The sequence below is a fragment of the Lepeophtheirus salmonis genome, chromosome 11, assembly GCF_016086655.4.
Source record: "Lepeophtheirus salmonis chromosome 11, UVic_Lsal_1.4, whole genome shotgun sequence".
Lineage (NCBI taxonomy): Eukaryota > Metazoa > Arthropoda > Copepoda > Siphonostomatoida > Caligidae > Lepeophtheirus > Lepeophtheirus salmonis.
This window is the reverse complement of record NC_052141.2, coordinates 8,881,396-8,908,072: the sequence shown is the minus strand read 5'-3', so window position 1 is coordinate 8,908,072 and position 26,677 is coordinate 8,881,396. Positions and strand designations below refer to the sequence as shown.

Genomic DNA, 26,677 nt, shown 5'->3' with positions numbered 1-26,677 from the left:
ATTTTGTCCTAATAACCTAGGGCAATTTTGGCCTTATGGGCAGGTTCTGAGTCTTGCTGGAATGTAGATGGCTTTCAATCAGTGATTTCATTCATCCATGGGATGGCCACGTCTTTGCAGACCACCTTGGTCACCTACTGACCCTTTTGGAAGAGGGGGGGGGGGCATAACTTTTCCTTCCGTGCTGATGACCACCAGAACAATAACCCAAGTCGGATACTAATCAGGGTCCAAACAGATCCATTTATCGTTTCTACGGTTGGCGTCAATGCTGAAAATTTTCTCGTCCAAAAAAAAACCCTCACGTAACCAGCTCTGCACTTCATTTAGTTAATAAGAATTGAACATTTGCTGATTCTGCTCTGTTAGCGGATGTTTTGAGGATCTGACTCTCGACAAGCAACCCAGATCAATCCTGATGGCATTTTTGAAAGAGTGTCCAGCGGCAAGCTTTGATGATGGAGATTCTCCTGACTTTTTCCATGCACGAGGTATTACCCATTCTAAATAGTAATTACAAAATATAAAAAAAGAAAAGAGTTAAGATCTAATAAATCTAATATTCAGATCTGTATTTGTGTCCACTTTTTCAGTGTTCAGATCAAGTCCGAGTCCTCATTTTCCAGATCTATGGCAAAATAAGTAATGTCTGGGTCTACTTGTAGTCTCGTCTAATGTCAGATATATTTTCTAACAAGTTCTTCCTTAATCTTTGACTATGCTACTTTACATTGGGACTCCTTTCACGTCGTGATGGCGTAGTGTGGTTAAAAAAAGAATAACGATGACATCTTTGGCAAGTAAAAAAACATTTATTCAGGCAGGGAGTACTTTTCTAAATTCAGGTAACAAAAAAGTCTATTTCTTTTATAACATTTTTTGCTGTTTGATCTTTTACCTAGATTGTTTATAGCTAGTGGTAAAAATCCTTTGTATTTTGCGAATGTTAGAAAAAAGAAACCAAAAATCAACATGATAACCCTAACAATTTGAAGAATGTTTGAGAGGAGAGTAGCTAAGCTGTCATGATATTTTATTAGATTAGCTACAAACAGCTGTGACGAGTTGGAGAGGAGAAAGGAAATAAACAAGGCCAAACATTGGCAAGAATGACTCTGATGTCGATCCTTAATTATACTCTGACTCCAGTTAGGACTTGCAATTATAACTCTGCAGCCAATCCTGAGATCTTTTATGAGGACACCGTCATATTCAATCAGGATTGCAATATAATTGAATATATGTAGTAGAAAAGGATGTTAAATCATAATTTAATAATAATAACAGCTGAGTAAAAGAAAATTTCTTCTTCAGATGGATTACCAATTCCAAAAAAAAAAAAAAAACGGGCGAGCTAAAAAATACACCCCATTTCATTATTATTTATAGCTTTTTCCCCTTGATTCGTGGATTTGAAACTACATGATCCAATCAAAAAGAAGAAGGAGCGACAAAAGAAAAGAGAGAGAGAGTGATAAAAAAAAGGAAGGGTAAATTCAAATTCCGAACGAACAGTTGAAATTGTGGTTACTGTTTGGTGTTGAGTGGGAAAATGGATGAAGCCTATGAATATAACGCCCCAAAATACGTTGACTTCGAGGCAAGTCTTTGTGAGAACGATTCTTCCGTCGATAGATACTTTGGTAAGTTTATTTAGGACCTTCATTACTCATTTAAATATATTGCGCGTGTTTTCAGATGTGGATCATGAGAGACTCGTAAAAGAAGAGGCCAAGAAGCAAATCCTCTCACAAGCAGCGCTTGAAGGAGCCGATAAAGAAAATATAGAGAAACAGAATAGCAAAAAGGTCTATTCGAATATCCGTAAGTCTTGGGACAAGTCCAATACGTCCGCGTCTGCTACAGCAAATAGTGGCAGCAACGAGAGCAACGGCGCCAACAACTCCAAGAGAGGTGCCATCAGCATGGAGATGCTCAAGGAGGTCGCCAAACTACAAGCGGATTCCACTCCGGAACGGAAAGCCCTGCGTAAAGCTGTGAGCAAAACCATTGGTGAGTGGCGCGAGTCTTTTAATAAAAGACATGGGCTCTTATATCATTCAAAAAGTACTCCCACGTTTCCCGCACAAAGCATTTCTTTTGTTTGTCATAATTACTTGGTTCCGTTACCCGAGAAATTCATATTTCATTACTTATGAGGCGGTGGTTCTCAAACTCTGTTCGAGTATCTATTCTATAGATCCTTTTCACAGACGTCATAAATTGTAGCATAATTGTAGTAAACGCCACTTTGGGGGATCATAGTTTGATATTTGTAGTTCGAATACATCTTGATCAAACTTTATTCAATGGCTATATGAATACTGCTGAATGCCAATGGGAAACATGGATGTTTGAATATCATCAAAAAAATATGTACTAAAAATGCCTAGATTTGTACAAATTTGATTTGTTTTGATCGATTAGGAACGAAGAAGTAGGATCATAAGGAAAAAAAAACCTTATTCCTTCCATTGTCATGGTCAATTGACTGTCTACAATGTGGATATAAGATTCCATAACGATGTAATAAGATATTTTAATACATTTTGGAAGTCTGATATATAATTAAATAGATGGATTTTTCCCCTGATTATCCTTCCATTTTGACGTCGAATAGTTGACTACTTTCCTCAATATTAATGACAAAAATGTTATAAAACTTATGGAAACGCACTATTCTATACCTATTAGATATTCGTCTTATTTTGTATTCAGGATGCCAACAAATATCTCTTGTATATAGTAAATCTATTCCTCTATTGCCTAGTTTTATTATACAATATTTTTTCAAAAATAATCATAACAATTGTACAAATCTAGCCATCTTTAGGGATGTTTAGTTTATATTTCTTAGATTATATTCAAATATCAATGTTTTTTGATGTCATCATATAGTACTCAATGCAGCCGTTAATTTTTATTATTATTAAAGCCATTTGATGGATTTTAATATAAAATGATTGGAAATTTGACAACATAAACTTCATAAGCCCCAAGATTACGTGAAAACAACCTTTTGTTTTGTATCGTTAAGAATACAATATTTCATTAAAATCAAAATTTAATATTTATTAGTAGCTTTTCAGTGATAAAGAGATCACTAGATGAGAAGATACATACATATATACTTAGCCATGAGAATATGTAATATATCAATTATTTTCATACAGACTTATAACAATTAATTTAATTCGCTATTCCCTCCTTTTTTCGCATCATGTCGGAGCAAATATCTAAATTTCTTAGAATTTTCTCCCGTTCGATGCAAATATTATATATTTTGTCCGATTTCTATCCGATATATCAGTCCACGTCTAGTTTAGACCTATATTTTTTGCATTAATTCAGAAAATGTGACGAGTTCGCCGAAACTGTTGTTAAGGAAGCGAGTCCCACATTTGTCTGCTCAATTGTCTCTAATCACTCCTGCCAAGGCTGGAAGTTCTTGCGTGCGCCTCTCACCTGGATTTCCACATCCATGCAAGAAGGATGCTCAGCCTCTCCCTATGGCACATCGTTACAGACCCCTTCTTAAGAAACAATCAGGAAAAGAAGTAGGGACCACAAGCACTCGTCCTGCCAAAGGTCCATTAAAAGCCACCATTTCTGGACCTGTTTCAATTAACAACCCAACAAATATCAAGGTGGGTGCACATCCAAAAAGTACTCACATTTCATTTTTCATTCTCGTGCATAGGAATCCGTAAGGGGAAGGACAGTCCAAAGGTCCAAGCATGCACGTAATCTCTCTTGTGGACCTTCTATGATATCTAGAGGTCTGAGTAAAGAAAGAGGTCTGAGTAAAGAAAGAGGGCTGAGTAAAGAACGAGGACTGAGTAAAGAAAGAGCTCAGTCGATAAAGTATGTTTCCACAGCAGAAGCCATAATGAATATGCAACGATGCACTCCAGAAAGATTCAGATCTATACCCAGCAATGGACGAATCCCAGCTCCTAAAATTAGAAGTCGCTCCATCAGCCCTGGTTCTGTTGCCTTTCGAATTACACAAGCAAGGTCTCCTCAACTGATGACTAAGTGTCGTAGTCGTCAAAACCATGTCATGTCATCTGAAGAGATTCTTGAGAATGAATTAAAGGAAATGAAAAAGTGAGTGGTGGTAGATCATGGGCGTCTGCAGGATTATATATATTATTATTTTTTTTTTTTTGGGGGCTAGGTTTTTGGATTATTTTCTGGAAAAAAATCCCAAAATTAAATTTTTTTAAAGATTAAGTTTTTTTTTCAAAAATCTACAGCTAGTCTCAAATTTTTTTTTTTTTTTTTTTCAAAAAATTTCAAATATTTAATTTTATAGTTTAAAACAAGAATTCCTCAATTTGGGTGGTGGGGATCCAGCCCCTGTAGCATAGATTACTTTATAACTGGATATACTCTAGAAACGCAACCTCTTTAATAGATTTTTGCAAAAGAGAGGAGAATTGATTTCTTTTTAAAGGGGATGAATCATGAACGGGGATACAGGAACTTAATTATCCCATCATCAATTGAAAAATCTCATTTTTGATTTAGTTAATTAATCAAAGAAACTGGAAAAGTGAAAGATTTTGTTGCAAAATTTCATATTTTGTGTGTCAAAATTCAATTTTGTCGAAGAAATAGCTGATTTTTGTATAGAATTTCCTTCTATTCCTTTCAAATCTAACTTCTACTCCCATATCTCATTTATTAGTGAGTATGGGGGAAGGACTTTTTATTAAATGCCATCGAAGGAATACATTTTTGAAGGGATTATCCATGGACCATAACAAGTAATTAAGTTGTAATTTCTTTTGTAGTTCATCATATTTCGCTTTTATTATAGAAGAGCGTCTCTTGATGAACCTCATTTTTTAATCTATAGATTACTTTACATTAAGTAATTCATTTTAAACTTAAATAATAAAATAAAATAACCCATTGAATCAAAACAGTAACGGTGTTAATAGATTTTAAAAGTGAATAGTTTATCCAGATGTTTCTTTTAATAATCCATGATCTATGTAAAAAAAAAAATGTATCTGATTTCATTCCAGACATCAATTCAAGGCACGTGGTGTTGGAGAAGGTATAAAACCGAGTAAATATCCTGAAATGGAGATTCGTCCGGGGACTAAGCCTCAGCCTTTTAATTTGACTGAGTCTCGTCAAAAAAAGGTAGAGCCTGAGGAAGTACATTGTGAAGCATTCAAAGCAAATCCAGTGCCCAAGAACATTTTCCAACACCCTCTTGGTGTTCCTGAGAAGAAAATAACTCCTTCAGTCAAGCCTTTATCACCAAATTTTGCTACAAAAGGGAGAGTCAAATCAAAAGAACAGATAAATAAAAACTCGGACTCGACTGAAAGTGTAAACTCAGTGTCCTCTGAATGTGCTGCCTTCAAAGCTCGTCCCGCTCCTCACTTTGGCGTTCCCACATCATTACCACCCCAGCCTAAAAAGGCCACCACTGTACAACCCTTTTCCTTTGACGAAAAAATATCCCTCACGGAATTGAAGAAAAAAGATAAAATACACGAAATATTGGAGCGAGAAAAAAGAGAGGGAATTTAAAGCACATCCTTTTCCAAATTTCGACAAACCCATTAATCTTCCGATGAAAGAACATATTATGCCTACTAGAATTGAACCCTTTAATTTAGATGTAAGTGTGATTATGCTTTCAATATATTGAATCATACTTATTTTCTGCTTTTTTTTAGATCGAAAAAAGAGTTGAGGCTCGGTTAAAAAAGTGGGAAGAAAATCTGGAGCAGGAATCTAGGAAGCAAAAGGAAGCTACTAAGTTTAAGGCAAAACCTGCAAAACTTGGTATGCCTTTTGTTCCTGCTCCTTCTAACAAACCTCTTGTTGAAATTTCTAATTTCGAACTACATACTGATCGTCGAGCTCAGGATCGAGAAGTTTTTGAATTGCATATAAAAGAGAAAGAAGTTGAAATCTTAGAATTGAAGCGATTGGTAAGTTGAAGACAATATCTCTATGCATGGGATGAAAAGTCCCGGGCTTCACACATACATAGATGGCGCTTTTTTTTTTTTTTAAATTCACCTCATTTCCGTGTGTATCAACCTTGAAAAGACAGTTTTCAAAATTTCATGACACTCTGTTGTTTAGGTTTTGAGTTATTGTGCCTAGTGTAGTGTTGGATCGGTTCTAGAACTGATCATCGAGTCAGCCCCCTGCTTCTTTTCAGTGTTTTTTTTTAATCAGTCCGATCTTTCTTACCATTCAACGGTCATAAGGACCGATGCATGGGTCTTTCAGCCCTACGGTCCTAGCTATATATTTAATTTTCTTCATTCCTAACTAGGATTGAAGAATATAAGAACTAAGAAACTAATGAATGATAGCTAGAAAGTATAATAATATGTTCTAGTCACACACCTCCTACTTTTAACTTAAGGCATCTTGTCTCTATTGTCGTGTCAGTCCTTGTTTATTTGGTCAGTCAAGTCTGAGGACCGTCGGTCCTTCTGACTTTCTCTACTAGAATTGATTGATTATAGAAAAAATTAAAGTTGAGTGACGTCATCTATGTCCGAACTTTATAGGTTTTTAGGACAAAGCTGAACTGGAAGGATCTTGAGTCGGAAATAAGGACTGGCACAATACTACTTGTCTCTTTAAAAGAAGTTATAAATTATGATCAATGATGAAAATCATCAATGTAGTATGGGCATACTAAAAAAGACAAACCGAAAATCAACATGGTAACCCTGACAATTTGAAGAATGTTATTGAGGAGATCAGCTCAGCTGTTATTACGTTTAATTAGAACAGCTGTGACAAAGGGGGAGAAGGAAATCAACAAGGCCATTGGAAAGAATTGCTCCCAAGTAGATCCTCAATTCTACTGTGAGTCAATAAGAACTTATAATTATAACTGCATCAAATCCTCTGGGTTAGTATTGTATGAGGACACACTAATATTCAATCATCAGGAAAAGAAAATTCATTCATCAGATTACCAACACCGGTTTTTATCAATAATTATGATGAAACTTTGACGACTCTAATGACGTAATAAATATGTAATTTCAGCTGTTGTATTTTCCATAAAATACTGATAAGGATCGGTCCTAGGACTGGCAAATTTTATTAGGACCGGACTGATAGGACTGCGGTCTTCTCATGTTTTGTTTTTTTGACCAATCCAACACTAGCCAAGGTTGACGCTAATTTTGTTATTTCCAAGACATTGGATCAAGAACAATCTCTTGCTTTAATTTTGCAGTTTCTTAACGGCAAAAATATTGTTCAAGCTAAGCAATGGCTTGAAAAGGGTTATTGGTACTCTGCTCCATATAGCGAATAAAAATAATAATAATAAAAGGGAATTTTGATTTTTGTTAAGCCTGGGACTTTTCAGCCCATGTGTTATATCTTGTTCATTGAAAAAGTGACTAACTTTATTTTTATATTTAGAGAGAAGATCAGAAAAAAATGGAGGAAGAAGAAGAAATTCGTAGACTAAGAAAGGAAGCTGTTCATAAAAGCAATCCCATTCGTAACTACCCCCCAATTGTCATTCACCCTTCAGATAAACCAATGACACAACCAAAAAGTCCAAATTTCGTTTTAAAGAAATGAAGCTACTACTGTCAAGTGTTTCCGTTTCCATATTATTATACCCATTTTGTAGAAAAATACATTTATTCACTAATGATTATTAAGTAACTTTAATATTATATTTTGACTAACTTTGATAATATTTCATGACTTTTTCTATTTGATTGAAATAAACATGATCATAATTCTTAATTTTTTTAATGTTCCTGTAATTGGTCAGATAGAGTTGCATTGTTTACGAGTAGTATTAGTAAAGAGGGGATTTATGTAAAGAAAAAACTAAATATAGAAAGGGAAAAATGGTTGATGCGTCGTGTGCTCATTCTTCTCTTTAGTTTATTATTATTTAACAAGTTGTGGATGAAGAATTATATTTCCATTCTTCGATGTAAATTGATTAAAAATGTATACTAAAATAAATATATATACATGAAATTGAATATAATTACAATTAGGGGTGTAATGATGAGTCGAGATTGGCTCAATACTACTAATTCCACTGCATACTTATTTATGTTAATTCTGTTAATTAATGGAACTCTTTTTTAAGAAAAAATCACGAATACAAATCAATAAATAGCTAGACTTGACGACGTACATAAAAGGTTTTATACAAATTTGTTACTTTGTACAGGAAATGCACTTGAAAGTAACAATTTAGAATTAACCAATGTTATACCATAACTATAAGTCATAAATAACCATTTTTCGACTGATGTACGACTTCCACCACCTTTTTAATAGTGACGTCAAAGGGTATATACTGTTAGAGTGCAGCTGTTGTTCAAGGAACACTGATACAACTGAAAGTGCATCATAAAATCGCGCTCGTTTTTTTCCCACACACAACGGCCATCTTAACGAAGAAAAACGTGGATCAAAGAAGACGTCTTTCACAATAGTTAATTAATTCGTTGAGTTTATCTGAGTGTTCACTTTATTAATCATTTATCGGTGTATACTAGTGTTATAGTCCTGGATGCAAGCAGGGGTATGTCTTTATTTAAAGGGAGGTTTTATCACTGAATCAGTTGATAAATCCTGTAATATAGTACAGTATAGTACCTCTCATCACAACCTCCAAGGGCAACACATACATCAACTAGCACCAAATGAATGTTTAAAAGCTCTAGAATATGCAATGTTTATGGAAGAGACTGTTTTGTCAGCACAAGATTATAGATATCTATGCCAAACTCTCTTCGGAATCATTGCTCTTGGGGTTCTTGTGTCTTAAAAGTTACAATAGTGTAATTCATACATTCAGATACGAAAGGGCTAGATATAGCAGCTTGCCTGGAGGTGGAAGAAGAATTCTCCTTCAGGATCTTCTGTAAAACAACATCGAACTAAATAAGAGCTTAGTATGCCACTGTATAAATTCAGATACTAAAATTAACTCCTGTCACTGGATCCATCAATATTGGAGCTTTTATGGGCTCCGTGCACAGAGAAGCAAACATTTGTTTACAACTTCTTAATTTCTTCAACTCAGCAGAAATGAACCTGGTGTAATCTTCCAAGCATTTGCTCATAATGGATCAAACGTATCATCTCTTCAAACCATTTACAGGTAGAAAATATTCATCTATGCTCCTTCCTGTTGCTTTGATATAACATTACATATGTCAGTTCTCAAAATCAAACTTCTAGAATGGTTTTATAATTTAAAATAACATGAGTTGCCCGTAGAAATCAAGAAATAGTTTGCATAGTATATACATCAATTTAAGACTTCTGCCTCTAAAATGTTAGTGCAAAAAAACCAAAAAAAAACAACAAGTGAATTATTCATTGTCTTATCAATCTGTGATATCTATACTAACAATAGGAAATTAGTAAATTTACTCTGTTATACTGCAGTGACAAACTTTGTATTTAACAAATATCCAAAGGATACTACTTAAACATAAATCATTTTCTTATTTGACTCCATTCACGTCGTTCAAGTCCATCTATATACATATATAGCTGAAAAAAGGAGATCACATCTAAAATCGTATACCTGAAAGTTAGAACAATTTGATATGCGAATTGAGGAAATTATGGAGAAATCTCCCCGATATATAACCTTCTCTAGAGGATCTTTAACAACAGTAAGGAATAATATTTTATATTGTCGGATGTATAGCACAATCAATATCCAAAAACTTGCTAGGTCTGCACATCTCTCTAAAAATATATATCTTATATGCCCTTAAAATAAAATAATTAGCTAGAAATCTAATACTTAATGTTCATCAATAAAAAAAGCTTATGTGGAAGTGAGAAGCACTTTATTTTTAGTTGATGCTATTATGATAGTTTACAGCAATCGAGTATTTACCCTGCATATTATCCAATATTTTGGGAAATATTGGATAACATATGAAAATTTTCAACGTTGAGATGAAGAATTTTCTGTTGCTTACAAATGATAAAATATTTGCCATCCTTTATACAGCAAAAGGCTCATTGACAAAATTCATTCGACCTAACAGATTATTTTACTTCATTTGTATATTTTGATCATTACATAAGAAATATAAACTTTTTTTAAACTAATGTAAAAAAGACGAATGTTTAATGAATATCGAAAGTTATACAAATAATCTTGTGTGTGAGCTTAATATTTTTCTTTCCTTTTCAGTAGTTTGAGTATTCCTTGCGCTGTTATAATCTTTGACGTCAAAATTTGTCCGTCTCGCCCAGCAGTCGATGCGGTACATCAAATTGAAAATTCTAGCAAGCCCGTTTACATGATGGACTGGTATAACCTTGAAAATAACCAAGGTTGCTGGAAAATCCAAGGTTATATCATAGTGCATGTACGACTCATGTTTGACTTACAGCACGCTGTTTAATAATGACGTCATAAAATACGACTGGTTGTGTGTTTTGTCAAAATCTATCTCTCTTACCCCGTAGTCAGTACGATACATCTCATTGAAAATTATATCATTAGCGACATCAAAGAATACGATTGGTTGTGTGTTTTGTCAAAATCGGGCTGCGTTGCCCAGCTGTCGCTACAATACTGAATTGTCAACACATCAAATTGAAAATTCTAGCAAGCCCTACTACATGATGCCCTAATCTTGGGTTATACCGTCCATAATGCGGGTACGACTGATGTTTGACTTCCGCATGCTTTTTAATAGTGACGTCATAGAATATGATTGATTACTTGTTTTGTCAAAATCTCTCTGTCTTGCCCCGCAATCAGTACGATACATCTAATTGAAAATTCTATCAATCCGGATTGCATGATGGTCTAACCTTGTATTTGTATTAACCTTGAAAATAACCGTAAATTAGTCCCTCATACATTTGAATTGTATCATGAGTTGTTCAAAAGTGCGTAGCGGTAAGATTTGTGTTGAGGGAACTACTCTGAAAGCTTAGTTTGTCACTAAATATTTATTTTTTGTATGTTTCTAGCTTAATATTGTTTTTGCAGCCTGGGTACATATATTATGTTTATAACAGTACAAAAGTGGAGTCCATATGGTCCAAGTCAAGTTCGAGTCATTAATATCCGTCCCGGGTCCATTAAAAAAGACACAAGTCCGGACTCGAGCACTACATTTCTAGTTTATACATATCTTAATTCTTAGGGTAAGCTGGGGTAAATATATAAAACTCAGTTAAGGACTGAAGGCAGTTAAAGACCATTTGATCTAATGTTGGTCGACCCAATAAAAATAGTCTAAATGATTATTTTTGTCGCAAAATCGCCGAATCGAAATTCCCGAAGAAAATAACAAAAAAACTTTTTTCTAATTCTGCAAAAAAAGTTGCAGATAGCATTTATTCGCATTGTAAAGAGGAACATAAAACTATCATTATTTTTTTCATACTTACAAAAACAAAAAGTTATGAAGAATAATGTTGTCGAAAAAATATCCCTCAATAACTGGTTCCTTCTTGCAAATATTGCAAAAATTATATAGTAGAATGCTTCGCAAATTGAAACTACTACGTAAGTCAGCAGCCGGAGTGAAAATTTTCAGTTGCAAAATGTAACATTTTGTGGCATTTCTTTTTTTACAAATAAGAAAAAAAAAATTGAAAAATTAATCGAAAAAAAACCCAGATATTTCAGTTAAATATCAACTTTTATGAGTCAAATTCATATGCAAACGAATTTATAGACATATGTCTACAAACTTTATTTTATTTACTAATCAAATATTTTATTATGAAGTTCATTTTTTGGCACCGGAAAAAACGAAATTGCAATTTTCACCGATTTCTTTTTTTGCCTATAACTTTTTAAATTTTGAATAAATTACGAAAACGTAGTTATTCGTTTAGTTATTTTCTGAGACAGCAATCCCTTTTTGATTTTTAACTCAAACACCAGTTCTAGTCTCCTTGCGCTGCAAAAAGCGGGTTTTCTTTTCCTTAGTAGTTGTGATTATTATTTAATTCCTGAGTAGTGAACATCCTTTTCTTAATAGATTCAAAGCCTGATTGTACATTCGTGTGTGCTCATGAAAGACCGAGAGTAACCCTGAGGATTTGTTGGGGAGTTATAATTGTAAGTCTTTTTTGCACTCGGAGTGGAATTGGGATCGACATCGGAGTAATTCTAACAAATGGCCTTACTTATATCCTTTTTTCCTTCCTCTCTTGTCGCAGCTGATTGTAGCTGATCTAATGAAACGTCAAATTTTCGGTTTCTTTTTTTTAGCATGTCCATTCCACAATGGATTTTCACCTTTGCAGATTATCTAATTTTATGCAATCCTATATAATTAAAATACATTGAATGAACTGGAATAATATTTTTTGTATGTCAACTTGTAAAATATGAAAAAGAGTGCATACTCCTTCTCTAGAGCGCTCCCTGCATAGATCATAAATCATAAGCCGGTTGATATCAAACTGACAGTACATTTTATTTATTCAATTCTGACAGTGAAATTATAATTTCATGATAGTTCAATTATAATTAAATTATAAATAGGATCATAATTAATATGGATCTATCTTGTGAATATGACGATACTAAATTAGTTGAGTTTGAGCTCCTCAAGGATGATAGCCTTAAAGAAAAAGATTTTGGTAACTATCTAAATAAATGATTAACTCCATGTTCGTTAGACAGAATTCGAATAAGAACGTCATTATGAGAACGTCCATGATAGATGTACCTTTCTATAATTAGATATTGACCATGAATGTAAATCAATGTTCCTCAGTTCCAAGATTCAAGTTCCCAAGATAGAATTTACGTATCCTACAGATGAGGAAAAGGACGAATCATTTGTAGAGAGCATTAAAAAAACCAAAAATCAAATATTGTTATGTCATGGAACTCAAAAAAACTGAACGAAAAAAGTCGAGTGATGTGCAATTCGAAAAAAAGAAATAAAGACATTTCGGATAAACGTGCCTTAACGAAAGTGATAGCCAATAGTAGTACTTTCAGTGACATTAATTCGGAACAAGTATCTGGGACAACCTCCACAAGACGTTTAAGTAACGGAAAGGTTGCAAAGGTTGTGTCAAGTAAGATAAGTAAAACATTTAGGAGAACCTCAATTGGAAATAGCAACAAAAAAGAGGAAAAGTCATCTTCCAACACTTTTGGAAATTGCTTCAAAAGAGTTATTCAAACGCAGTCTTCGAAAGAAAATACAACGAATAAACCATTAAAGGCCCATCCAGCGTCTTCTTTTACATTTAATAAAATGATCAAGTCTTATCAAGATAGAAGGGTTTGATTTTTGAGTATATGTAATATTCGTTCTAAACCTGTGTTGTTTTTAGGAATCCAAATTAACAGAATCTCCAAAAGTTAGTGGCTTGAAAAACATCAAACAACGATCATCAAATATATTTTCTCGGCTAACTCGCGATTCATCAGTGGGTGATAAGGATCGTAATAAACCCACTTTAAGTTATGTTCCTATGGCAGAAATGATTATGAAACTCGAAAATACAACCCCAGACCGATATCGTACACTCCCTAATCGTGGTCGATCTCAAAATATCAATCCAAGTCTAACAAGAAGTCGATCTAATAGTTCAGTACCTCGTATTAACCCCAAATCCCCAAAATTGTTAACCAAAGAAAAGAGCCGACAGTGTCGTCACACTAAGACCTCACATGAAACTCTACCTTCTCCTTTACCCAAAAATAAAAAGTAAAATTAACTTATCTACCTAAAATAAATCCTTTGACACGACTTTTTCAGACCCCAAAGAAAGGTTTGCTCTTCAGAGAGCGTAAACAGTGTTCAATCTCAGGCCTCCTGCTCCAATATACCGAAAACTAAAAGCGTTACTAAAATACAGCCTTTTTCATTCGATCCAAAGATTGCAGAGTCTGAGGCTAAAAAGGCTCTCAAATTTAAAGAAGTTTTAGAGAAGGAGAGTAAGGATAGAAAATTCAAAGCCACGTCCATTCCAAATTTTCATAAGCCCATCAACCTTCCCATAAAAGAATGCACTATTCCAACAATAGTTGAACCTTTTAATCTTGACGTAAGGCGGGACTTTATTTATGTATTTAATTTTAAATGATTAAAATTGATCCAGATTGAGAGTCGTCTTGAGGCTCGAATAAAAAAACGAGAGGAAAATCTCAAGCTCGAAGAAAAGAAGCAAAAAGAACTAACTAAATTTAAAGCCAGGCCTGCAAAAACAGAAAGGACTTTTGCTCCTTTACTTTCTACTAAGCCTGTGGTGGAAATTGTTGCTTTCGAACTGCATAGTGATCGCCGAGTGCAAGAAAGAAAGGCTTTTGACCTACGAAAAAAAGAAAAAGGATCGGAGATGCAAGAACTAGAGAAGAAGGTGAGTGCAAAAGTGATCCATCTTTTTGAATTTTACTAGAGATTTTACAGTATATACGATCTATAGCTCGAGGAAAAAAACAGATCCGTAAACCGCAAGATGACAACTTTTGGTCAAAATCCTAATATTAGGACAAAAACAAGAAGCTTATCAAAAGAAGGATGACCCATTTGTCAACGATATTACTTTTTTATAATACATTCTTGTAGTTTTGCAAATTAATGACTTATCGTTGTGTCACTTTAATAATTATATAGTCCGAACCTATGAAAAATACATATATATTGTATATGAATCACTTTTAGTTGTTATACGATCGACTTGTAGGCATTGCGAATGGAGTATAATTTAGTTTTAAATAGTATTTATTCTGAAAAATTGTTTTCTGCTTAAAATAAATTCGATCCATAAATTGAAGTGTAGTAGATTATCAGACTAATGAAGGAGTCCATGTTTTATTCTTCTTCTCGTAGCTCGATATTTGGAGTAAAATAAATAAATAAGAACCATATTTTATCAAAGCATATCTCTAAAATATTTTTCAGATTGATATTTTATTATTCAGTAGAATAATAAATTGTGACAATCTAGATCACTATAATGTTCTTTATACAGAAGAATTGTCATACATGATCCATTATAAATATGATATTGCATATCATATGACTAATAATGACCAAATTTGGTCATTATATGGCTAGGTTTCATGTAAGATATATAAATATTACTTTTTAGTTATAAAAAAGTGCAATATATATAATAAAAAGAGTATGAGATCAAACTTTTTTTATTTTTTAGCTATGCTCAATAATGAGATATCCTTACTTTTAAAATTACCCACAGGTTTTGAATTCATTATAAATATATTACCTTAGTAATAATTATACAAGTCAACTAAATTTTACTTTTTCTAAAAATCTTTTTAATTCCATATTCAATTGTAATAGTAAATGAAGCGCAAATTCCGAATCTGTGATCAATTTTTCCGTTTTAAATCTGAGTTTCGATAATTTTTGGAATATTTTTAGCCTTCTAAAAACCTATAACCCGCATAAAAATTAGTTTATTCGTTGCAAAATGTATGTTGATTTCATACATGTGCTTATGCTTAATATACGATCCATATTGTCATCTTATTTTGAGAAAATGCAACCTTTAAAGGTTAAAGCACCATCATATTTCATGACTTTTGCTTGAAAAACAATAAAGCCTCGATTATTAATTTTTTTTACGGCAAAAGATGCATAAATAATCAGGGTTTTATTCAAAAAAGAGTATTGGCCTTTAAAAGGTTTAACTCAACTGTAATTATTGATTTGTTTTCAATTTTATTGAAGAAAAGATCAATAAGAGGATTTGATGAAATAATATATAAAACTCCATTGTTTACTTATTTATATTTGAATTTATTTACCTCTTTTTTATTTAATATAATTTATTATCACGGATTTTTATTTTTTTGCACTAAACCTCGATAAATTTCTCCATAAGAAAAAAAAATATCAATTCTCCCATAACAACTACAACTAATTTTGCAAAGAATAAACTAATTTTCAAATGGGTTACTGATTTTTGTTTTCCTCACTCCTAAGTTGTATCTAACCCATAAAAAGGATATTAATACACCAAAAATTCTCAAAACACAAATTTGATATGGAAACAAGGATAACAGATTTGTGATCAGCATGTGAAGTACTATTATAATGAATACGGACGGAATTATTTATTTTTTATTTTTTGGTGTTTCTAGGAAAACTAAAATTCAGTTGTGGTTGTAGTTAATTAATTATTAATATTATACACATGCAGACTGTAGCTAGCAATACGTTTAATTATGACGTAACTAACTTTCTGACGTAACCATAGCTAAATGACGTAACACACATTATTTCTGACAACTTCACTCTGACGTCATAGTGCGAGTTGGAGATCTGTGGCAACACTCTTAGCTACTTTTAATAGTTATTATTTATTAATTAGTTTATAAAATAAATTAGTCGGATATATGACATATATTAGCACGTAGGATCATGGAATAATTAAGGTCAATAGCGATTAATTTTTTTTTCGCAAACAACATCTCTAAAATGGACCCATTGAAGTCAAATAGGAACAACGATGAGAATGATGATACGGATGAGAACAATCTGGAGAGTAAAGATAGAAAGGAACTGGAGGAAGAGATTCATAGGTTGAAAGAGTATATTAATCATAATTATTCAGTCTTTGTCAAGAGACTAGAAAAAAGGAAGGAGAAAATTCAACTTTTGAATGAGGAAAACTCTTCCTTGAAGGCACAGGCCCAGGACTTGGAGAGTAAGTTTCCCTCCTAAAGCCTATTTCATGGACTGTGTATAGTTTAATTGATAATTATCTATTAATTAGGTGTTAAAAATCAATTAGTGGAATATCGAGACAACTATGATCAATTGGAAGGATTTCAAAATCAAGAGCTGGCTAAAATCAAGCATATGCTTCTCATCGCAGAGAATTCTCTACAATCAGAAAAGGAAGAAAAACATACTTTACTGCAGGAAAATACCAAATTAAAAGAGTCTATGGTAATAATTAATTACATATATTATATTCACCAAAATCTTATAAGTACTTTTTTTTTATTCTTCCTCCCAAGACTTTTGATTCAAACTCCATTTTGGAGGAACTAAAGGTTAAAAATGACATCATTACTAATTTGGAAGCAAAAATATCCAAACTTGAAATGGATTTGATTGATCTTAATACGTCCAATAACGATACGTTAATTGAAGAGGTAATGTGATAATTATTTATATGGTTTGTTAACCTTGTTGTTCATCTTGAACAAAAGTCAAGAAAATGAGATGTTCCTAGTTATGTATTTTTTTAACTCTAATTTCTGAGATGATGGGGAATAAAAAGGAATTCTAACCATAACCTTCTGCAGTGAAGGTCCAGCTGAGGCTCTGTAGTACATCCTCTAGGACTTCGCCAGTTTATTAAGAAGTTGTTTTTTTTAATCTGACAATAATTCCTAAATTTCATGCGAAGGTTTTTTACGTTCAAACATTAAATGAAAAAATATACATTCAATTTAGAAAGTTTTACCTAAAGATTTAATACAATTTGTGATTCATATTTAATCTACAATTTTATTAAAAACAAACAAACATATAAGTAAAATGCCTAGGGGTTCTGTAGTAATGAAAATGTTCAAAATCACTGGCCTAGTTCAATGTTTTTCAATCATTTGTAATTTAACATTGAAGTAATTTTATAGAACATTTTTTTAGATTTTTTTTTTTTTTTCCATTTCCTCTCTTACATTTTGCCGTAAAGACCAGATAGTCTTTCATATTACAGGATTTTCAATCGGAGCACCGGTTGAAAAACATTGGACTAATCTAGGGTAGAGTTTTCAAACTTATTTTGATCAAGGGTATTAAATTATGTTTGCTAGATGTAACTGTAAAACTGAAGAAAATTACTTTGCGGAACTTAATTTTGACACCCTTGATCTATTTAAAGTCTTCATTTAAATTGTTATCATTTTTTTGCCTCCAATATGGCTTTAATATCGAATTCATCATATATTTATTCTTTAACTGTGACCGAGAAACTTTTATAGAATAAATCATAATTATTTATTCAAATAATATTCATTTAATCCATACTTATTTAGAAAACAATCATTCTAGCTTACTTTTTGTGTTGACAGGCATAATCCAGGGGCGTCTACAGGATTATATTTTGGGGATTAGGATTCTTTGAAAAAAATCCAAATTTTTGTTCCGGGCTTGAATTTGATCCAATGATCTTTAAATAATCATTTCCCCCTATTTTCCATTTCCATTTTTTTTTTATTCCAATGCGATAATTTTTTCTTGGTCATGACTAAAAATTCTTAGATCCTGCATACGCCCCTATCATATCCATAATAACATTGGTTTTTCTAGTAATTAAATTTATTGTACATATAGAAGAGCGATCTCGAAAAACAACTTGCTGTATCCCGTAAAAACTTTGAGGCCTACAAACTAGCTCAATCATCGAATAATGATAACGATATGATTAAAATATTAGAGAGCCAATTATATATGGTTGAGAATGAACGCGATGGTTTTAAAAGTAGTTTACTGGAATTGGAAATTGCGAAACATGATGCTATCGAGAATGAAAAGAAGTTGATTGCTGAAAGGAAACTTCAGGATGCAAAACTAATTGCTGAGAAAGAGACTCTCGAAGTGAAGTTAAATCACCGAGAATCCGAAATAAAAAAGTTAAAGGAGGAATCTAGAGGCTTGAAAGTAAGTAGGTATTTAGGAATGTAATATTTTTAATTGATTAATTCATGATCAACCGTCACATTTGTGACTTTTCAGGAGAACTATGATTCTAAAATCAAAGAACTAGAAGAGTCCTCTGATTCTAAAACCTACAAAAATATGAGCCTTGAAGGACAAATCCAAGAATTGAAAAGTGAATTAAATAAAACCTTGAATGACTTGGAAACGAAATCATCCCGAAGCCTCGAGACGGCCAATTCCTTTAAGCGACTTGAGACTGAATGTGATAATCTGAGAGAAGAACTCAAGAATAAAGAAGTCTTACTCAAGGATTCCAAAGCTACTGAAAATTCTTTAAAGTTAGAGCTAACAGAGCAAAGAAAAAAGTTTGCTCAATTAAACACAGAGTTTGAAAATTGCGTGTCTCAAATGGATGAATTATCAAGGAGTAGGGAGTCCTTGGAAATGGAGATGAAGGAAAAGTCATTGCTCTTGGAAGAAAATGATATTAGCATTACTAAATTGAAACGAAGGATAAAGGAGATCGATGAAAACCTACCCGGGACCATTGAGAGTTCGGATCTAGTCAAGGAATTAAAGTCTAAAGTCAAAAAATTAGAAGGAGAACTCGAGAATAAGAAATCCGCGTTTAAACTTCAAGATAAACGCATGTTGGATATGAAGAAAACTCTACAAAAAGAGCTCTCTAGATCTAATAGTAATCATCATCACTCTAATGAGTTGGATCTCTTCTCGCTCCATCGCTCAAGTGGAAGTACGCCTTCTTTCCCCGTCCATGGTGGTAGTGATGCTCATTTTCTCAATGGTTCAGCAACCACTAGGCATAGAAAAGACTCTTCCTCCTCTTCTATTGACATTCCTATTACAGACGTCAATATTCAGTATCTTAAACGTGCTATTTTTAAATTCTTTACGGGGAGGGATGATGAAGCCTTTCAAATGATCAAAGTGATATCAACCATCCTCAAGTTTTCTAAGGAAGAGTCAAAGGTTTTACATGAAATTTGGGAATGGAAACACTCTTGGTTTGCATCTAAGCCTAAATTATCCCACGTTCGAAGCTAGCCTCTCATTTGATAAAGTATTTTTATACCTAAAAAGTTATTGTAATATGTAAAAAAATATAGCCCTGCATTTTTGTTGATTCTTTTATAAGGATTTTTAGTTGAAGACAAATAGTTCCACATTTTTATTACCATTGACTAGTCAAAGAGGAAGCGTTTAATTATCTCGAGGTGTTGTTAACGAGTTCCTTTTATAGAGAGTAAATATAACATGGAAGGAGTGATTCATCGACGCATCCTACATATATAATAATATTTATCATAATTGAAATGGAATAAATTTGACCTTTTATTACGTTACTAGTAAAAGTCTAGTATATTTTATTTTCCTGGATTCATTATTTTTGATAGAAAATCAAGCTTTATTTATCTGAAAAATGAAGTAATTACATTTGTATTCTTTGACAAATTAGCCTCAATTTCTATCAATAAATTATTCTTATTGATCCTTCGGGTGTTCCACAAATTGTACTCTAAATCTAGTCACAATAGATCGTCGCCATAAAAAAAAGAAGAGAAATGGATATATTATGTGGTTGAGAGGGGACATATCGGAGCCAATATAAGTACCTTAAATCATATAAAGGTTTTAAACTATAGTTAAAATACTTGAGTATCTTTACTCATGCCAGAAATTTGAATAAAAAGTCTTTAAATGACTCAAATATGTATATGAAATATTGGGCTGCATGTGTATAATATATTAAGTCAAATAATAAATTGGCCTTTACTTTTTTTCTTGATTTTTTGTTCAAGATTGTTTTTATGTAAACGCATTTCTTTTACCAATTTAAACAAAATAAACTTTGATTGAAGAAAATTCAATTTAAAAAATTGAGTGTCGGATTAGGGTTGTGACTTTTTTGCGTGTGCCTGAATTATCGATTAGGACCCTTACTCATCATCATCATTGGGCGAGTATTGTCTATATGTAGTACGTATGGTAGTACTGTGTATGTAATACAACATTCATAGAAATATATGTTGCGTATAAGTTGCAACTTGTATAACCCCGTTGTACAAGTTGCAATTTCTTCGTTTTAAAATACCTTATTATTCTGTTATTCTAATGAGAAAGCATGGATTGATACTCTGATTTCATTTTAATCAATTTAAACTGGATGGTTATTAGGTATTGATGAGTAATATAACTCTAAGCATTTGAACTATTTTATAATACTTATAGTAAGACATTTATTTCGAATTAGTCAAAAATACCCTTATTCATCCCTGGAATATTCAGTGACTGCATGGTCCTTATTCCAAGGCCTGTATATCCTTCATTTTTAATCTCATTTTCAGTTAGTAACTTGTACAATGACCTTGTACATGTTACAACTTGTACAAAATCGCAACTTGTACTCAAATTATATAAAGAACAAATCCACAAGGAAAGGGAATGGTTGCTGGGATTAAGAGTGACGTCATAGCCAATTGGATGTGAGTGTGAGTGGGTCAAAAGAGAGGTACGTATAATATTTGTCTTTGATGGCCCGAGAAAGAATGATCCCTATTTAGGCTATGACTGTGTGAAAACTCGGATCAAGGTGCTTGCTTTTCTTTCTTCTTTTTCTTTTTTTCCCGAGTTAACATTCTTATTAACTTATTAAAAATCTATGTGACGAGAGTCTCTGAGTGATCAACTTCAACTTCAACTTGCACACTCATACGTGTGATCGAACGGTGAATACGTCGCTGTATTCTTGAGAAGGATTAATTGGGGGGAAGGAATCGTCTCTTCCCTAGAGGATTGAAGTCTTGAGAAGAGTAGAAGTCGACAGAAGGTAAGATTTGAAGTCCCTAGATCCTTGATGGAATGAATGATTTTTTTTCCTTTTCCCTTCAGAACGATGTCGATTAGTGTAACGATTAAAACCCTTGATTCCCGGAATCATCCCTTCAGTGGTTTGGACCCTGAGATGACGATCCGTCAATTGAAGGAAAAGATAAGTCCAAATGTGGATATTCCCGCCGAGAGACAAAGACTAATCTATTGTGGGCGTGTACTGGACGATGAAAAAAAACTCAAGGATCATTCACTTGACGGAAAAGTCCTTCATCTCGTCTCCAGACAACCAAGATCTACAAATGGTGTGTGTGCGTCCCGCCCTTACGCTCATTTTTTAAAAATATATTTATATCCCATCCATGTCCCTAATGTACATTTGCTTTTCTATGAGCGACCGAGTATGGAACTCAGTCGCACATTCAGTTCCTTTCTCCTGAGCTATTTTTTTAAAGGTTAAATATCCCTTCTCTTATTGTTCTGATGGAGTTGCAGTGACTGATGAGTGCATATAAATCAAGATGATAGTCTTACTCCATCTGACCTAAGTCCATATACATAATGTACATTTTCCTTTTTTCTTGAGACCCTTCGCTCCATTTCAGCCCATTCCTTTGATTATTAAACACTCTTTTTATTTTCTTTGTAGATGGTGCAAGCCGTGTGGGCGTTGGAGTCTTTGGGCCCACGTTGCAAAATCGTCCTTCCAATGGACCCACTCCGGATGTGAACATCACAGTTCATCATGCTCCTCCTTTCAGAGCTGCAGGAGGCACAAATCCCGTCAGGGCTGAACTCCCTCGATCTTCTGCAACTATTCGACTTCAGTTGGCTTCGAGGATGCTTCGACGTGCCAATACGATCATTGATTCTCTAGATAATCCAGGGAGGGAAGAATCTTCAACTTCCACCAATGGCTCAGCTCCTTCTTCTTCAGAACAAACTTCATCTACAGGATCTCCTACTACCACAACATCAGCATCCTCAGCATCTGTTGTAGGAGGAGGAGGAGGCGATTCCTCAGATTTATCTAGCCTTTTTGCATTCAATGGTAATGGTGGTGAAACAGTGATTGGAACAATGGCTATACAAATTGAAACGAATGGAAATAACACACCAAGCGCAGCAGTTATTGTTCAAAATGATGGTCTTGCTCCTCTCCAAAGAATTTTTCAAAGATTAGAGCAACAAAATCGTAATTTTGATTCAAGCTTAGGTAGTCAGAATTCCTCAACGGAAAGATCTACAGGAGAAACGGAAACAACACCAAATACCGTCACATCTACTTCATCTTCCCTTACAAATGATTCAGCTACTGCACCTTCAGCCACACCCAATTCAAGTAATGGTAGTTCTGGTAATTCAACAACTGCAGGAGGAGCCGCGGCCGCAACGACAACTACGACTACCTCCAATTCATCGTCTCGCACAACCTCATCCAATGAGCAAACGGGGGGTAGTAATACTATTGAACATCCTCCTCCTAATGCTTTAGCCGAAGTGATGGAAGAGTACAATCGTACCAACTCTCGACTAGCGCCTTATACTGAACGTATGATCAATCTTCTTCGGACAGATCCAGAGTTGAGTGAGAATGTGGTTCGTGAGCATCAAGTCTTTTATAACTATGTGACTCAAACAATGCACTTTTTGAGTCATGCTCAGCATGCAATGAGTGATATACTCTTCAATCTCTCTACGCCTACTCCGAGAGTTATTCGGGCCCGACCTTTCCTTCTACATAGACCTGCCTTTCAGAATGTGGCTATATCTGCAACAGCTACTCCAGCTACAAGGGCAACACAGCAACGAACCTCTACAACGACTGCAACCCCTTCTTCTGCATCTACTAATGGTGGAAGTACGGATAATAACAGCAGCAGTAGTATTGGAAATGGTGGAAGTGAAATTGGATTTACTGTAGAAGCTCAGCCTATAATTGTTGGAATACCTAATGTACGCCAGGGAAATAATAGAGGTGCTTTCATGGCATCTGAAACTGATTTTATTTCGAATATGATAAGGGCTACTCTTCTTGGTGGCATTCAAAATGCTGCAGCAGCTGCCGTCTCGGGTAACACGCAAACAGCAAACAACACAAGTAGTAGTAGTCTTGGTGGCTCAACTCCTCCCGCTGCATCAGCAGCATCCTTATCTTCCACTGCTAATTCAAATAATGTGAACACCAATGGCAGTAGTACAAGCGGTACTAGTAGTCAGAGATCCTCAGACATGAATTCCGGGACACAACCTACAACATCCACTAGAACAAGATCTAGTCCTCATGTTCATTACGCTGCCACCCCAATGAGTGGCATAAATCCTGCTACTCAAATGGGCCACATGAATAATTTCGACCCATTTCTTCAGTGCAATTCCCATCACATACTAGAGGGACAGTCTGGAGGAATGCCTGCAGGGGTGAGTGGAAGATGGTCCACATTTGACCATCATCCAATTCGTCGTCGAACACGCCATCCAGCTGGATTTCAAATTCATCATGGTGCTCAACAGCGTAGCTCCTCGGTTCCTCCGCATTCTAGTGCCAACAATGCTTCTCCCTCATCTACCGCATCTTCAGCCTCAACAAACTCTGAAGAGAGGAGAACTGGAACAGAGAATCCGTCAACAGCGAACAATACACAGGCATCCACTAATAATCGTCAAGAAAGAGAATCTGGCGAGACACCGGATCTTCGTCGAATGGCCTTAGCTCAAGGAATACGGGATCTATTTTTCAATCAAGTAATCAACGTGAACGCCCCTCCTAATAATACCGCCGTTCCACAATACAATGATGACCAAGTCATGTTTAATATCATTCAAGGAATATTACGCTATTTTGTTGGAGCATTGGATTTGCAGGCTGCTGAAGGGAATTCATCTGTAAATACCGTCTCGACGGGAAATGAGACCATGGAACAGTTTTTGAGATCTCTTCCTGACTACAATTATGTGGAAGGAGAAAGTGTCATTACAGATTTGCTTATGACAATTATTCGTCATTTGACATTCAGAGATCTTGTTACGTGGATATTTGGAGGTGGGGATAGAATTATTAATCAATTCAGAGAGCCTCTCGCTAATTTCGTACGTGGTCAATTGAGTCAAAGTGATAATATAGAAGAGTCTGTTCAAGGCTTTTTAGATTCGTATTATCCACAAGTAGAAGAAATTTCAAATTTAGCTTCTGTTAGTCCAGATATTGATTTTGCTGAAACGTTACATAATTTTATGAGTGAAAGACTCGTTACACTCGTTCAAATTGTTCTCCGGCAGGACAACCTTGATTCTTTTGGTCGTGATATATCAAGACAGGTCAGCAATCTCTTTGTAGGGCTGACGGCCCTTGGTATGCATTCATTTACAGATGGCCCTGCTTCCATCGAACGCGTTGTACAAAGCCAACTTGGAGCCTTGTGTGGACATGGACTTGGCCCTGTGGCTAGGGACCAATTGATGAGTATTGCTACGGGTCATTTGAGGAATTACATAGGGGGTTTGGGAGCTAATAGCCAGGAAGACGTAAGCAGATATATTATCAAAAAAGGTCAAGATGCGGATCGTCGTAAATCTGAGCGAAACAAGAGAATTTCCAAACAGTCTGAAAATAATCAAGACAATACAACTGAGGAGGAGCGCTTTGAGACACCCCCTTCCTCTCCGGAAAGAATGGAAGTTGAAGAAGAGCTTCCAAAGTCTAATCTTGCAGAAATGTCAGTGGATAAGGAATCCTCTCCGGAAAATGTATTGCCAATTGATCCAAATCAGAAATTCCCCTCAGAATTATTAAAAATGGCCCAAGGTCCCGACATGGTCATTGGGTCTGAAACATGGCACAAATCCTTGCCTACCGAATGGGTTCCCATCATTACTCGAGATATTTCACGACAACAACGTAGTAGTAATCCCCGAAAATCCACGCTTCCCTCATCCTCTTCAAATGCTACACCTTCCACTTCAAGACCCTCGAATTTTGTGGAGTGCATCCAAGAATCCTTCGTTCAGGCACCATTCTCAGATGCATATCTAAGTTCTCAGTCAGCAAAAAGGAGAAAGCTCACTGCTTCAAAGAAACCGGATCGAGGTGCGGATTTAGAGAACGTTATAGCAGAGAGTTTAAATGAGGCTCTCTCTGAAACAGGAGTTGTTACTCTTGTGGATGTTGATCAAATTGCTGCAAGTCCGGATGTCGTTCAGTCCGTAGAAGTGAAAACCAAAAGTGTTATCAAAGATAAATTGTCTAAGGATGTTGACTTTGCGAATAGTCCAGAAGGTCGATTTTCCTCTTCGAAAGCCTTCTCAGCGTCGTCTTCTCTTTCGAAGGACTAATATACATGTTTATATCGTCAATCACACACATATATTGATATATATATATTTGTTGTACAATATTACTATTATCATTATTCTAATTACAACTTTTTTTTTATAATTTAATTTTGGTATGTATGTAGATAAATTGACTTGCATACATACATGAAGAGCGTAGATTTCCCTCAAAAACACACACAAAAAACGACTCCTAAAGTAAAGTATGGAAAATGACTTTTTGCTCTCTTGTAACTTTCTTTACCTATACAAATAATTCCACCCTTGTTTCCCTTTCTTTTCTGTTTCGTTCAAGTCCATAGACATGTATAATTAATTATATTATATATAAAACATTGAAGCTCACGTCACTTTTTGGTTAACTTTTTTTTTCTGTTGTCAATCGCATTATTATTGAAATCAAATACATTTGGAGTTTTCTCTATAATAATACCTAAACATTATTCTCATTTTGGTTATGGTTGACTCTAGGGGCGCTCGCAGGAGTTAGCTGGTGGGGCTGTAGCCCCTCCAAATTTAGGAATTTTTGCGTCTTACTAGAAATTTCATTTTCTCAAAAATGTAATTTTTTGTGAGAAGCTATGGATTTTTGTAATTTTTTTCTACTAAATTTAATATTTTAAACTTTTTTTCCTAAGCAATGCAACTTTCTGTGAATAGCTATGGATTTAAACAAATTAAGTATGAGAAATTTAATTTTTGTTAAAAAAAAAAAAATCTGTGAATAGCTATTGATTTTTTGAAACTATTTTCTATAGAATTTAATTTTTGGATTTTGTCTCTAAAAATTTTTAAAAGCTAAACCCCCCCAAAAAAATATATATATTATCTTGCGGACGCCCCTTGACTCCCTC

At 34.4% G+C, this 26,677-nt stretch overlaps 4 protein-coding genes across 7 annotated transcripts; all 4 read left to right on the top strand.

The window, feature by feature from the left end:
• Positions 1-1,466: 1,466 nt before the first annotated feature.
• On the top strand, positions 1,467-7,764 carry LOC121126334 (targeting protein for Xklp2 homolog). The gene is made up of 7 exons (XM_040721663.2): positions 1,467-1,643; positions 1,699-2,013; positions 3,352-3,647; positions 3,701-4,110; positions 5,037-5,550; positions 5,703-5,960; positions 7,429-7,764. Exons 1-7 carry the CDS (start codon positions 1,553-1,555, stop codon positions 7,591-7,593), a joined length of 2,049 nt encoding a protein of 682 aa, XP_040577597.1. The 5' UTR covers positions 1,467-1,552; the 3' UTR covers positions 7,594-7,764.
• A 4,313-nt stretch (positions 7,765-12,077) lies between these two features.
• Positions 12,078-14,653, top strand: LOC121126217 (uncharacterized). 2 transcript variants are annotated; one of them, XM_040721529.2, is made up of 6 exons: positions 12,078-12,621; positions 12,725-13,277; positions 13,330-13,706; positions 13,758-14,046; positions 14,101-14,358; positions 14,425-14,653. In XM_040721529.2, the coding sequence occupies exons 2-6, from the start codon at positions 12,864-12,866 to the stop codon at positions 14,521-14,523; spliced, it is 1,437 nt and encodes a 478-aa protein (XP_040577463.1). In that variant the 5' UTR covers positions 12,078-12,621; positions 12,725-12,863; the 3' UTR covers positions 14,524-14,653. The 2 variants fall into 2 exon arrangements, with proteins under 2 accessions (XP_040577463.1, XP_040577464.1); XM_040721530.2 differs by having other exon boundaries at positions 14,409-14,653.
• Positions 14,654-15,852: 1,199 nt separating this feature from the next.
• Positions 15,853-20,014, top strand: LOC121125966 (golgin subfamily A member 1). Its single transcript, XM_040721237.2, has 6 exons — positions 15,853-16,045; positions 16,109-16,674; positions 16,744-16,919; positions 16,991-17,128; positions 18,315-18,641; positions 18,717-20,014. The coding sequence occupies exons 2-6, from the start codon at positions 16,446-16,448 to the stop codon at positions 19,704-19,706; spliced, it is 1,860 nt and encodes a 619-aa protein (XP_040577171.1). The 5' UTR covers positions 15,853-16,045; positions 16,109-16,445; the 3' UTR covers positions 19,707-20,014.
• Positions 20,015-20,709: 695 nt separating this feature from the next.
• LOC121126473 (uncharacterized) lies at positions 20,710-26,261 on the top strand. 3 transcript variants are annotated; one of them, XM_071891820.1, is made up of 5 exons: positions 20,710-20,837; positions 20,892-21,171; positions 21,224-21,489; positions 21,552-21,796; positions 22,141-26,261. In XM_071891820.1, exons 4-5 carry the CDS (start codon positions 21,556-21,558, stop codon positions 25,821-25,823), a joined length of 3,924 nt encoding a protein of 1,307 aa, XP_071747921.1. In that variant the 5' UTR covers positions 20,710-20,837; positions 20,892-21,171; positions 21,224-21,489; positions 21,552-21,555; the 3' UTR covers positions 25,824-26,261. The 3 variants fall into 3 exon arrangements, with proteins under 3 accessions (XP_071747921.1, XP_071747920.1, XP_040577740.1); XM_071891819.1 differs by having other exon boundaries at positions 20,777-20,837; positions 20,892-21,489; XM_040721806.2 differs by having other exon boundaries at positions 20,820-21,171.
• Positions 26,262-26,677: the final 416 nt, after the last annotated feature.